This window comes from Corvus cornix, chromosome 1 (genome assembly GCF_000738735.6).
Source record: "Corvus cornix cornix isolate S_Up_H32 chromosome 1, ASM73873v5, whole genome shotgun sequence".
Taxonomy (NCBI): domain Eukaryota; kingdom Metazoa; phylum Chordata; class Aves; order Passeriformes; family Corvidae; genus Corvus; species Corvus cornix.
In genome coordinates this window covers 112,108,919-112,123,588 of record NC_046332.1, presented here as the reverse complement: position 1 = coordinate 112,123,588, position 14,670 = coordinate 112,108,919, and the positions used below count along the sequence as shown (strand labels likewise).

General features: G+C 37.7%; 1 protein-coding gene across 19 annotated transcripts in view; it reads right to left on the bottom strand.

The window, feature by feature from the left end:
* Positions 1 to 1,576: 1,576 nt before the first annotated feature.
* KDM6A (lysine demethylase 6A) overlaps positions 1,577 to 14,670 on the bottom strand; it is a 151,949-nt gene continuing 138,855 nt past the window's right edge. For 12 of the 19 annotated variants that reach the window (XR_005601988.1, XR_005601991.1, XR_005601990.1 and 9 more), the window contains 5 exons: positions 13,937 to 14,124; positions 12,638 to 12,779; positions 7,173 to 7,299; positions 5,733 to 6,243; positions 1,577 to 3,836 (listed from right to left, as the gene is read on the bottom strand). Coding sequence is in view for 7 of the 19 variants with exons in the window: in XM_039552533.1 (XP_039408467.1) it covers positions 5,755 to 5,811; positions 6,073 to 6,243; positions 7,173 to 7,299; positions 12,638 to 12,779; positions 13,937 to 14,124 (685 nt within the window). In the remaining 12 variants the exon portion in view is untranslated. The remainder of the gene's footprint in view (positions 3,837 to 5,732; positions 6,244 to 7,172; positions 7,300 to 12,637; positions 12,780 to 13,936; positions 14,125 to 14,670) is intronic. The other 7 variants (XM_039552539.1, XM_039552575.1, XM_039552549.1 and 4 more) reach the window with 2 other exon arrangements.

Genomic DNA, 14,670 nt, shown 5'->3' with positions numbered 1-14,670 from the left:
TGCAGGAAGCTTTCCTACCACACTCATCTGCTGGCCCCATCATGGCTCTGTGCTCTGGCCCCACACAAAATGGTTCTGACCTAGGGAAGCTCAGGCTTAAACATCCTACTCCCTCCTAACCCTTGCACTGAGTGACACATTTGAACCCCTTCTCAGGATCAGGGCAGCAGCCAAGGATGAGTACCCTCTTCCCTGTGGTCTTGGTTGAACCCTTGCATTTTCCTTCTCCTAACCAATAAATCTATTTGTGGCCAAGAAATCACCAGCTGTGGAGTTCCCAAGCCTGGCCCACCTTTGATAAGCTGTGCTCATTTAAGCAAAGCATCATCCTTTTAATGCTACTTGGAAAGTCCTTCTTCCACCTAGAAAGGCACAGATTCAGGGTACTTTGGATTTAGGATCAACAAGTTATCTGCCACACAAATTCAGGAAGCTTTGGGATTTCCTGTCAGTAGATACTTCTCACTTTCTAGTGACTTTCATCTAAACATTTCGTATATAGATACCAACATCACTACTTCTAAACTGTAACCACTGCTAGGACTTCTCCAAAAAAGCAAGGATAAACTGCTCCCAAGTTATGTATCTGGAGGAAAGCTTTAAAATCAAATGCTCTGTTGAGTATATTTATGGAAGGACTTAATTATGCTCAGAAACACACAACTATTTATTCTCCCCATTTAAGGGATCACTTTTTGTCAAGCTCCTCCAGGACAGCTCTCAGATCCACAGCTCAGTAGCAAATGTTGCTATTTCTAATTCCTTCTTATCTGTAATTCAACTTTTTACTATTTTTTTAAAAACTCATTTTTATCTCTGGTTTTATCCATCCTTTAACAGTATAATTTTTCTATCAGCCTGTAACTTTTTGAAAATTCCTCCAACAAATGCCACATCTTTGGCCATTTTCATCCTTTCACATTTTGATCTTTAATCTGCCTGCTACTACAATTTGTAGCCACAAGCAAATCAGAAACCACCTGCAGTAGGGCTCAGCTATGGAGCGTAAAGGCCCCAAGGCCAAGATTCCTTGGAAAGTGAGCCAGTTCCCTCCCTTCAGCTCCAGACTGCAGCCTCCCCCCGCCCTGCCCAATTCCTAATGCTTGGAAAACTCAAGAGATTACAAATGCTTCACTTGGCATCATGTGCTCCCTAACTGAAGCAGCAGAAGTGCTTCTTAAGAAGTACAACTGATAAAATATTAAATTGTGCTTTTTTAATAAAATGAAACAAAAGCATTCTGTATCATAGCGGCTTATAGATCCGAACTGTCCATCACCTGGGAGCAGAGTATGATTAAGAAATATGGAAACTGCAAAATATTAAAGCCCTGCAGCAATTCAAATTCATGACACCACCTTCCCAAAAGCATGAGCAACGTTGCCTGACGCTCTACTGATTTGGTCTACTTGCTCATTGGCAAAATATGAATATTCTTCCTTGATAATGCCATATCCTCTTTTCCAAAGGGGAGGAAAGGTACAAAGCTCTTTTGACTACTGCACAGTAGCTCTTTCCCTAATTAGCAATGTTCTTTTACAGCACTGAGAAATGAGGACCTTTTGTTTACCATTAGTTGAGGTAAGTGTATCTTGCTTTTATTTGGGTTTAAGACTACTTTAAAGGAGTAGCTTTTCAGCTGCAGCATGGTTTGTCAAGATTACAATATTTATGACTGCATAAAATACATAAGTAAAAAAAAAGTTATGATTTGTAGAGTTTGTTATCAAGAGCTGAGACATCTTTACAGAACTGCAAATATTGGCTTCCTAACTGCTAGTTGATAATTTTGCTGGCAAGAGCATTTTGTTACGCTTTTCTTTAATCTCTACACCCTTTTGTCCAAGTGCTATAGGAACTAGCAAGAAAGTCAGCTGTAACTGTGGTTAAACTGTTGTAACAGCATTAGATAAACTGTGCTGATTCTTCATTAAAACACCCTTCGTTTGAAGCTACAACATAAGAGGCGATTCTTTTTGTTCAAAAGGAACTATCCACATGCTCTGTGCCTGTAACACTTCACATTGATTACAAAAAATTTAACAATGCAATCACTAACATACCCCACTAATGAGAAATTATGAGAAACTGTTCGATGCAGAACCTTCTGCATCAGTCAACTCTGATCGATAAGAAAGCTATCAATTTTGAAATTTAGATTTAATGCGTTTTCAAGAAGCTAATGAGAAAGGAGCAACTTAAAATAAATACCATCATTAAAACTGCAAACTGTTACAATGATATATTATAAACTTGTCCTAAATAAACCTAGTGCTTCAAAAATTTACCAGTGAATTCGTATTACAAAATATGTGAAAATACAATAGAATACCACAAAACAACGTCCTTTTTTTGGGGTCAACAATGACGCCAAGATGGTTCCGTCTTAACTTTTAAAATCGTTAATAGAACATATTGTAATATATAAGTTGCAATTTGGTTGAAATCTAGAGAACATCCCCACCAAAACTCAATCTTCTTCATTTCTCCTCTAAAACTAGTGCCAAACTTCCTGTCAAAGTTGGTATTTTCTTGAAGAGCTTTAAAATTTAGCCGTTACTTATTTTCTACTACTACATTTTGGCAGCAACTATTTATTGGTCTGTTATTGCAAAAAGTGCAATTTAACAATAAACCAGTTTGAAGGTCATTCTATGTCTTGAGGATACATACCATATATTTCTTTAAAAATAATCATACTTTTGTAAGCAATACTTTACAGTAGACACCTCAAATCTACCATAGATGTAAAACTTAAAACGAGAAAAATTTAGTCTCTAAATCTTTATACACATATTTATATTCGAGTTTCTATATATATTATATATATACACAAGCACAAGAGTATATATAAAATATATATAATCAGATTCAAAAAAGAACAAAAACTGGGCACTGTACATAAAATCTTTTTAAAACTCAAACAATAGAAAAACTTTAAACATTAAACAATTTTAATAAAAGTTTCTGTACAATGCTAAGCAGTTTTATTTACATATAGAAAATGTAATAGGAGTAGTGTTTGAAATTACAGAACTCCTTAAAATTTCAATGGCAGGTAATCTGGAAAAAATAACAGCATTCCATTCACAAATATTTTCAAGCAATAAATATGTATTTATAAATAGTGTAAATTTACATCAAGATTAGAAACAAAAATCACAAATCTGAAGTTTATTCCTTAGTCTATGTGCAACCCATTTATCTTTGTGACTTGGCTGTTAATTGTTTTAAATTTTATTTAGGAACCAAAAGTGTAACCGTCATGGTTTCAAAACAAGACAGAAAAACATAAAAGCAGTAAAAAATTTATATCACCTAACTCTTCACATTAAAAAAAAAAAAAAAAAGAAAAAAAAAAAGAAAAAAAAAAGTTGCCCAAAGAAAGACTTAAAATTTCTAACTACCTTACAAAGAAATGACCAGCTAAGCTAGTACTTTTTCCAAGGGAAATTCTGAAGGGGGAAAAATGGATGAAACCAACTCATCAGCCCAGAAACAGAGAAATACAAAAGAGGTGGTCTTCAAGTCAGTAGTCTGTATAATGTTGCCAGTTTTGTCAGATATATACAAAACATGGAATTATTTTTTTGAAGTACAGCTGGATGAGCTTTATTTGTTTTGAGTTCTGGAGTAGGAGGCAGTGCTCTCTCCTGTCCAGTTGGTTGACACTCCGCACTTGGAAGGTTGCATAGACACAGCTTTCAGCCAGCAGCCTTACGGGATAGCTACAAAAATCAGTGGTGCAGAACTGGGTCACTTCCTGAATATCAGAAAAGTTTTCATTTAATGTCCATGAAAAAATGTCAAGATGAGGAGGATGGCAATGGAGGAGCCTGAAAGAGAAAACATTAAATTACCTTTTCTACAACGGTGTAAAACTCTCGTGTTTAACCAAGACCTGCACAAACCGTAACCATGAGAGTTTAAAGTCACACACACTATTCTTTTTACACTTCAGGACTCTTTTGAGTGAATACTGGCATTTTTTTCCACCTTACTCAAATACAACGTGTATTTTATGAACACTCTGCATTAAGATTTTGCCTGTACTGCAGACTGGAGTATGCTGTGGGGATGTCTGTGTTAATATGATGTGAGCAGCCACTACAAGTCCCACTGTGGCAGCAAAGAGCTGCATGTGGCTCAGTAGAGATATATCTTTATATACTCTAAAACAGGGATTCTCAACCTGTTTACCAATGGGGAGATGGTCCATTTGTGGCTCTCCAAAGCCCTTGTGGGCTTCATTTTCCCTCCTCCCCTCTACCTGAACAGTAACATACCCCCCTGAGGTTAAGGTATCTGTGGAAAGGATCTCAGATTGGGGACAAAGTGCCTCAAGAGTGAGGTGTCTTGTTCCTGCCTGCCGTCAGGAGACAAGGTCTAGAAGACACCTAACTGCTTCCCAGCATTGCACTTTGTGGCATTCCATCAAAGTACTGAGTCTTTGATGGCATTTCCTCCTCTTTTCCTGCTAATTAGTGGAACCCCTTCAAGAAGCTGCTCACAGTCTTTACAGACACTTTAGATCATACCAGAGTACCCAGCTATGGAACTCTAATGCTGGTTGAACCCTGTGTTTGCTCCTGGTACTTCACCCCAGTCTCTCTTTGGCCTATTGCACCTTTGCCAGTTGAGATTATCTTCATCCTGTGATTTACAACAAACCTTGACCCTCCTCTTACACCTGAGAGAGGTCACTTATAGGTGACTCTTCCCAATTGCATCTGTATCCCCTTGAAAAGAAATGAATGGCACACCAATTTCATACAAGAACAATTATCAATGTCCTTCAGGGCCCCAGCCTCAGGTTTTGGAGGGGAAAGGAGCTACTCACAGGCTGAGAACCCTTGTTCTAGGGACAGTATCATCACTGTTACCTATATAATGTATAAGCACAGACAACAAAATACCCCTCCCTCCCTCTCATGTCCATACAGAAACATTCTTCCCCATTTCCACTCAACTGGATGAAGTTTCTGAGAACAGGTGTTTATTTATATGCTTTTCTATAACAGACCATCACTTTGAAATTGCAGCATTTCACAGACTATAATGACAGTGACCTCCTAGAAGTGTGAACTGAAGTTCAACCAACCCAGGCTCTGTGGAACTAATGAAGAGAATTAAATTCAGAGGATATGGTCCCACACTCTTGCCAGCCTCTAACTGCTGAACCTCGAGGCCTTAACTCAGAAGGTCACAACTTGGCATGCTACCAATACATGAAATAACTAAATACACGTTTTCTGCAGCACCTGGAAATGAATCAAAAGGCACAGCCCTTACTGGGCTGTCGTATTAAATTCAACATGAAATTCCCATAACACTTAGTCCAGTGTTTGTCTCCTTCGACAGAAAGCCAAGGCTTATAAATACATCCAGCATCGCTTTCATCGTGGTTACAAAAAAAAGCCATCTTTGCCTGGAACAATGAAACCTGGGTGAAATGTTAGGACAGTTGTGCTGACACAGTTCAAAGCAGGAGGCTGGCATATATAGCACAGAGCTATAATGGCAAAGAGGCTTTTTGCTTTAAATTGAAATGCAAAGGAGGCCCCAAGCCAAGAGACAGAACTGTTTGAGAGCATCCACTTGCTAAGCAGAAGGACAGTGCTGATTTGGGAGGGGATGGGTGGGGAAGGGGAAGGAAGGGTCTGAGTGCATAGGATGCTCTGCTGCTATACTGACTTCATACCACAACCAATGTATTAGAGATGCTCTTGAACCTGGTGCTAGTTTCTCCAAGCTTCACTGTCCTGATTCTTCCCATCTCCATCTGATCCAGTTATGGTCTTCAGGTGATCTCTATTGGATTTTTAAAGCCACAACTTTATGAATTGTAACATCATACTTTTCCTGAAAACTCAGTGGTTATGTTCTGCAGTAAGTTACTGTAGTATTTCACACAATTCTGACTCTTCAGGTTTTGTTCTGCAAATATCACATACAACCCAAACCTCCACTTGAATCAGAAAGTCCACGGCACTCATACAACGGAGCACCAAGACAGTCTACAACTGCTTTACAAATAATGTATTTATGCACCCACTTATTAATTTGACTTACTAATGTAAATTGATCATAGACTTGCATCAAGTCCTCCATTTTGTACTGTTCTAGCACCACAAAGTTTTCCAGGTTCGTGCTTATCTTTCGTGCACAGTCTTGGCAATGTACAACATAGGTCTTTCGAGAATTGCTCTCACTAGTGACAAAAAGCAGATCAAAGACTTCCACCTATTAGACAGGAAACAGAAAACCAAGCGTTACAATTTCATTTTTTCAAAAGTTAAAACCATGAAAACTGCATTTTCTTCCCGATTTACAACCTTACCCTGTGCATGCAAAGAGAAAAATTAGATTTGTTCAGGGAGAATCTATTCTCCTAAGGCTCGGGCAGAGAAGTGAAACAGTGTAAAACCACTAATATTACACTTAGGATGTCTGCATGAACAGCGCCACGGGAAAGCTTTGTGTCAATATTGACAAAGCAGGATTCATTTGCTGAAGAGGGGTTACTCAGTAAGGTGGGGATTTAAAACAATTATACCTATTATTCCTTTTTACTGTCTGCTAAAGAAGTTTGTTATTTATTTCCTTACTACTGAACCACACATGCTCATCCTGCCCAAGAGGCTCTGTCAGAGGAAAACTGATTTTCAGGGGGTAGGCAAATGTTACTTTCTTTTAAGCTTCATGAAAACTATTATCCAATAGTTTAAAGCAACTGTTCACGGGAAATAAAATTAAAAATTTCAGCAAAAAGGTATGTTCTGCAGAAAAAAAGGACTTAAATTCTCTCTCTTCTGGGTGTGTTGTTGACTTCTGAAATGAAGACAGATACACCTTTAAAATGAAGCTCAGCAGATCAAATTTTATGCAGGAAGGGATAACAACATTTTATAATAACTGAGAATTGAAAATCGACCTAGTGAAAAACAATGTTGTGGAAGTACTGTGAGAGACCCTTCAGCAAAACACAGCCTGTCTAGAAAAACATCTGGGTGAGCTCCTGGAAGGCAGTGCTGCATCACAAAGATGTGCTTACAGCACAGAGCAGATGCTGCAGCTTAAAAGAAAACTTTAAACATCATCAACAACAAAAGACAGGGAAAAATTTAAATAAGTATTACAGGAGTAGATGAGCTCAACACATTTTTACTGACCTCACAAATGCTACAGTAATGAGCTGGCTCGTCCTTTGCTCGTCCGTGCCAGACAATCTCCTTTCCTGCAGCAATCAGAGCTTCCCTCAGTGTCTGACACTGTTTGAGAGTTCTTAACAGGCAGTACCTGCAACCAAAAGCAGTTGTGTGTTCAGTTCAACATTCAACTGTAGAACAAGACTCAAGCAGGCTTCAATTTCTTCCAAGACCCTGTATTTGGACCTTGCTCTTCCTCTGGGATTTCAAGAACAGCTGCCTAGAAGGAATCACTGGACTCATGGCTTAGGGAGAAGTCAGACCTTGTGCTCATGGATCTCTTTCAGGACTGCCCCATGCCCTGCAAACAGGCTGTGCCTTTCATTTTTGACTGAAACACATGAATGCTCTTTTAAGCACAATGAACAATGTGTTTTCAAAAGCAATCCACGTATTTTATTCTGAACCATAAATTTGTCAGCAAAAAGTCAGCTTGAACTGCCAAGTTCAACATAGCTGTTTACATTCTGTGTGACTATAGCCTGATCCAAAGGACTTTTAACATCCTAAAACCCCTGTTACTTCCTCAGCACTACTAAGCTTTATTATCCCAAGTTTTCTGAAACTCCAAGTTCTGCCAGGAATCACTTTCCACAAAGTGGAAATAGAATCTATGAACATGTATCTTTTCCCATGCAAAAGGAAAAAAAACCAGGCAGGTTGGTATTAGGAAAAAAAAATCAACACAAAAAGTAATTCTAAAACTTATTTTATGACTGAAGAAAAGAACTGTTCAAATGTCAAATTAAAATCCAAAATTCCCTGTCATACCCCCTGTAAAGGCAAAAAAAATTAAATAATTTTATTGTCATAATTTTATACAGTTCTCTTCCTTACAAGAAAATGTAACTTGTTTTCTAGCATTTTATAAGCTACATATGTTCTTCAAAAAAAGCAGGCAAAATAGGTCACCAGATTTCTAAATTACAATGTTATTTACAATAATTTTAGCTCTCAGCTATCCTATTTATTTGAGCTGCAGCCTTTGCAGCCTTTAATTTTCTCCTCCACAGGGTGGTTACATTACATGCTCATTAGACGCAGAAGGAAAATTGAAAAAAATTAAGGTTAAAAACAAACATTGGACAGGAAACAAAGTGCTCAAGAGTTCTTATCAAATGTTTTCAACTTGATCCTTTTCCAATTTTAAAGCCTGAAACATGTAACACATATATTCTCTATTTAAAAAACCCCACATTTCTTTTATGTGTTTCCAAGTAGTTAACAGAATCTCAGGATTTTGAAACACTCTCCTCTTGTTTTACACTCATACTGTTCATCTTCACTAAAAACAATGGCTTCACTATGGCTTCACTAACACCCTCACTGTAAGGATAACACAAAACTGAAGTGTGTTTCTCTGTGAAACATCTTATTTTCATATACCAAATTTCAAGAAAATTATACAGCTCATTAAGCTGTAACTCCTTCAACACTTTTCAAGTTTGATGTGAATGTGAGTTATGATGTTAAGGCCAACCACAGGTGATAGATTAAGTATTAATTCACTTGAGTGTTGGGTTATTGTGCTCCTGACAAGCTCAGTAACTTTGGAAAAGCATGCATTTATGCAGTACAGCCTGATTTCAAATAAACTTAAAAGCTACTATTCTTCTCTTCTGCTGTTACCTGGAAAAATCTTTGGGCATCCCAAAGAGCAACAGGAAGCACACCTGCACACTTGCCACCATTGTTCTCCACTCCTGACTTCCAAAGTCTTTTCAAAGTGTTATTTTCAAAGTATTTTCTATTGTTACAGTTGTGAAAAAGAACTGCCCAGAATGTAACCCACTTATAACACTATTGCAATGCTTGCCAAATTTGCAAACAAAGCAGAACACAACAGCTTGAAGGTGAACTCGCCCTCCTTGGATAAAATTCAGGTCCTTGTAAAATGGCACTAGAAAATGTAAATGTTAACTATTTCATGTGTTTAAGGATGGGAGAAAGGATACAAACTATCACTGTAGAAACACAACAGAATTTCCTGAAGTTTGGGAAGCCTTAAGAAAGCCAAAAAGGTGCCCAGCAAAGTGACAGTGTGCAAGTTCAGTGGGGTCAGCTTTTAGTATTGCAGGCCTGTTTTTATTCTTGTACAGCGAGAATTCAGTTGGAAGAAAATCTAGACCATTCCCCTCTCAAATTCTCTGCAGGTATGGCATAAAGATATGAGTAAATCATGTCCAGTCAAATTAGAATATTTAACAGAAGAGGATTTAAAAATGGACATAATCCTGATTTATTCTAGAAGGGCAGTGATAAACCCATTTGAATATTTAGATATTCAGTAAAACCTTTCAAAAGTGTGGAGACCATCCCAAAGGAAATGCAGAACCGACCTCTTTGTACCTTCCAGTAATAAATCTTCCCTGATACTGAAAAGTATTTCACCTAGCTTCATGATTTTGTGCAAAATAATTTCTCCCAAGTCACGTTCTTTTACATTTCTGAAACTATTTCTGTAATAGAACTTAGTATTTCAGTTACTTTGGAATTAAATTTTTAAGCCTTTATTACTATGTTCGCTCTACCTCTAAAATTCTTCTCTTCCTCAGATGCATTTATAAAAGTCCTTCTGGCTTCCATCTAAGAGATTTGCAGTTAATTTTTCTTTTCTTGAGGGTTGTCCTCCCTCAGCCAAGTGTTAAATCATTTTTTCTGCTGTGTTCCTGCTCACAATTCTACTGTTAAAATCAAATCTTTAAAAAACATCTCATGAGAAAGTCTCAGGTTTTGCTCTTTGACTTTTATCTAGCAAGACAGCACTGAACTGCACATTAACTAAAAATATAACAAGGCATCAAATTTTTTCCAAAAGCAAAGTTTCCTTCTATTCCTTTTTCCCTTCTGCCTCTCCATTTCTTTTCATCACTAATCTTGTTTCCAGTATTTATCTCTATGCTCAAATTTTAGTTTATTGCCTCTGCAGTGGTTACTCTCACACAACCCACTAAGATGTACTTGTATTTATTTTTCAAATTGAATTAGAAGCTAGTTTTTATCCTTTTCCAAGAGCTCATCTTTTGTACTATGCTGATACCTAAGAAGCCTCAGAGACAGAAGTCCAAACTACCTGAACACTTTATGTATCTTTGACATGCTATTTTAGAAAGACCTGTGCTTGGCAAAAAGATGACAGCTGTGTCACTTGTTTGTATTTCCTGATGACAAATGAAGCCAGCTATCCAAGATGAAATTCAACCAGCTCTATCAAAAATTACATTTTTTTCCAGCATTTTTATACACATGTATACACTCACATATATGTAGCACACAAATGTCTCTATTCTGTACCCAGAAAAATCCAGGTGCAGTGGACAACAGCTACTGGCCAGATGGTTTTTCCTGCAGACAAGGAGTCCACAGGAAAATGATGCAACTGCTTTCCTATCTGAAGGAAATTCATGAAGGTTTCTGCATTCCCAGTATGTTTACAAAGCCAAGGTCAGACACCAGGCTGTGGTGCTACTGATTTCTAGGAACTGCTATTCCATAACTACAGGAGTGACCACAACAAAAAGTTATCTCAGGCTGCTGCTACTGGACATTACAAACCAGAGCTGATCATCCCCCTTTTCCCCTCTGCACCCACAGCAGGAACTTGAGATCTGGCTGACAACTGACCTGGATGGGGGTGGCTTAATCCAAGAAAACTGGAAATGGTTTCAGTAGATTGGAAAAAGCGAATGCAGGCACGCCCGAAGTTTCTATGTGCTCCTCAGCACCTCTGTTTATTTGTGATGTACACCTAAAATTTGAGTCTCTTGCTAGAAAAAGCTGAGCTGCTGTCAGCCAGCAAGACAATAGCAAACTACCATTTTGTCCTCTGTGTTTCTTCTTAACATTTTAAGTGATTCTCTTGGAGAAGGATGCTGTGCTCAGTCACATTTTTCTCCTTTTAAACCCAAACCATGGCAAATGCAAGATGCAAGTGGCCAAAATATCAAAATCGTATTTTGTCAAGAACATTCCAGAACTCCTCTGAGCTTTACAATAGATGTCTGCTGGGCTTTATTCATATTTTACATAAATAAAGATAAAAGTGAAGCCTGTGGATTTGGTATTTTTAAATGGACTTTTTGGCTTCCTCCCACACTCTCCTGCATTTTCCTCTGTTTCTCATTTCTAACTATTTGGTTTCTCTTCTCCTTTTTATGACAGCTGGCATTGGGAATATGAGCACTAATTGCTTAATTGAAGGGGCAGGACTGCCAGGCCTTCAGCAAATACTTTCTTTACCCTAAGTATCAGTTCCTAGATTTTAGGAAAGTATTCACACACAAATACTACCCTATAACCAAGCTTTAGAGTGACTACAAACCTCCCTGTTGTCAACTTCCAACATTCTCAGTTCTTACGAATTTAACATTTCCCAATGCCACCCTTCTGCAACAGATGTTCAAGCCTAAATTAAATTCCTACTGTAAAAAGGTGTCACACTCAGATGTCACCAATAAATCCTACTGGGGGAAAAAAAGACACTCTTTTTCTTTGCCCTTTTTTTCACAAGTTAACTTACCCATCTTTTAAAGCCCATTTCAAGGCAAATAATAGAAGCATTCAATGCTTCTTGATTCAGTATGTTGGTGAGACTAAGAAGGGCTCAGAAATGCTTTGGTAGAGTCAGGCAAAGCAGAGAGTGTTGCTACCAAAGGATTCTCATGATGAGTAATATGCTTTGGAATTCATTCCCTCACTTTCTTTAAGACAAACCTATGTTATATGCTGAAATGTTCATTCATTCCTCAACCTCAGTATGGTGCTGCAATATGATTAACATTTGCTTGAAGATGCACCCTTTAAAGAAAATCACTACAGATGCTTGAAGCCTGGAATATTCCTGCATTTTGGAATATGCGTATGAGAAATGTCACTAAACTCAATTATCATTTTATACATCAATCAATTCATTGTTCACAAGAGCAAAGGGAAGGAGGCACTCAAATTCCTACTTGTCTTTATTTAAAAGATTTATACTGGATCTACAAATGACAGCATGAGAACACTAACTACAGTTCTAGAAACGTAGAATTAAGTTACAAAGTTAGGCTGTAAAAATGACTGTATATTCCAATTCTAATATTTGGATTGATGACCTAATTTTCTTATTTGTGATGATAGGTACTCTGAACAGCTGCTGTGATCAAAGTCAACTCTTTCTGAATTATAATTGCTGAATTAAGTTTATGGCACATTTAACTAAAAAGTTACTTAGATGATTCTAAAGCTATGCAACAATTAACATCACATAAAACATAATAAAATTAGGGATACCTATAAACGCTGTGTGCAAAAAACAGAATCTAAAGTAATTTTGGTTTGGTTCACAGGAACTGAAAAGTCTTGCAAAGAATTATTTATAAATCAACCACTGGTTTATGTGTGAAGAGAAAAAGGGCACAGCAAGTCCTCAAATAAACAAAACTTACTTTATCATTTCAAAAAGCTTTGGATCTGAGACCTTGATATTCCGAGCCATATTCCATGAAAGGTGAACCATGGGTACTATGGACTTCACGCTCTGCAGCTTATTCCACTCGTACCGTTCCACTGCCAACTTGTACTGACAGGCTGCACAAACACAGAGTTACAGAAGCAATTAGGTTAAGGAACAATTATCAACCAAGATCCCTCTGTTATAATAATAATTTATATCTTTTAGAGCTAAACTTCATTTTCAATGAGCCATTCATTCCAATTGAATTTCCATTCTTTAAAATGTCTTTTTAAAAAAAGTGTATTTATGGTGCTGAAAGAACACGCAATACCAGAGCAGCAACAAATACCTGTGAAGACAAGTTACTGACAAGTATTCCATTTCTTTGTGGAACAGGGAACAGTATTTAAAAAATGGTTCATTAGTAGACTTTCAAATATTCCAGATTAAAAAAAAATTCCAGATTTGAAATGTCTGCATCTCACTCTATTCACAATTTATCATGATTTTACACTGCTATGGTATATAATCTCTTCTTGAGAGAAGAAGTGAGTCAGACTTTTTCATTAAGCAGCCTACTCACTCCACCCTTCTTTTAAAAATGTTTTACAAAATTTACTGTCACTGAACATGAGAGGTCTATCAGTCAATCACACAAACCTAGAGATACACTCTTTATTGCACCATATAAAGACACATTTTAAACTACTCAGGAAAACAGAAGCTTTTTTGGAAGTACATTATCTTCAAATGCATGAGAGACTCTTGTTTTAGCTGTGGAATTTCCTTCCACACTCACAGACAAAAATTCTCCAAGACCATGGTTCAAAACTAAAGGCTTCTAGAGCAGTAGGTCTGAGAAACCTAACACTCCTTTATGAACTAAATTTTGCAACTGTTTGCATTTTCTGATGCTCTCGCCAAACTGTCCCACCAATATCAGAGGACTAGTCCTTAAATTCATATGAAAGCCATAGTGAAGCTTGCTGTGTAGTACAAATTTTGGGAGAAAAAGCTAAGAAATGGCCTAAGAAGACAGTGAATTAATATACACATTTTGTTTTTACAAGCCCATTCAAAGCAAAAGTGCCAAGACTGCATTTTTGCAGCTTTCTCTTCCTCTTACAATGGAATTATTTAAAGTTTCAACACATCATATTTTAAAAATACAGCCCACTGGGGTTTTTTATGTAGTAAAGCGTAACAAGTTAGTAAGAACTGGCAGGTTCAGTGCCATGTGCAGTATAATATTACCTACACATAGCTCAGCACAGGCATTGCTCGCACATACCTGTGAGAGGGCCAACGTTCCATGCGATGTTGTTGCACCAACCAATAGCCTGAACCCAGTGAACAGTGCCAGCATTTATCCACACCAAATCCCCTGGTCTTTGAATAAATCTATAAACTGGGACATTGGCTTCATACAAATCTTCCAAGTTTGGCCACCAAGATCCCATTAGGAAATTCATATTGTTCCTGAAACAAGAGGGAAGATGAAGTCTTCAGCATTTACCAATGGACACATTAGTGGCAGATACTTCAATGCAACTGCCTGTAAAAAATGACCATCACCATAAATGTTTTCTGCAGCTAATGAGTGACCCACAAAGAGCAGTCAAAATGAAAGTGTCATGTACAAAAATTCCTGATCATAATTCCACATTTCATATCCATCAATACATTAGAACACCTACCCATCCATCTGCCCATGTGAAGTCAGTTTAGAGCTTCCAGTTAAGTTCTATTTTCCTTTAAGTTTCCCAGTATTTTATGGATGCTGAGGCAGACAGACCCTTGGTCAGATCTAGTGTGGCACTGGTGCCCAATGCTGTTTCCTTTCATCACTCACTGATCTGCTGTACAGACCACACCAGCTCCCAAGGATGTTTTCTGTTTTGAACATGTACTCACACTGTCTGTGCATGCATGTGAAGCCTGCCCATACAACAAGCAACCTCTTGGCAACATTTTAACTGTGATCCATGGGTCTGTGCTCTCAGCCAAGAAATGCTGACCTATCCT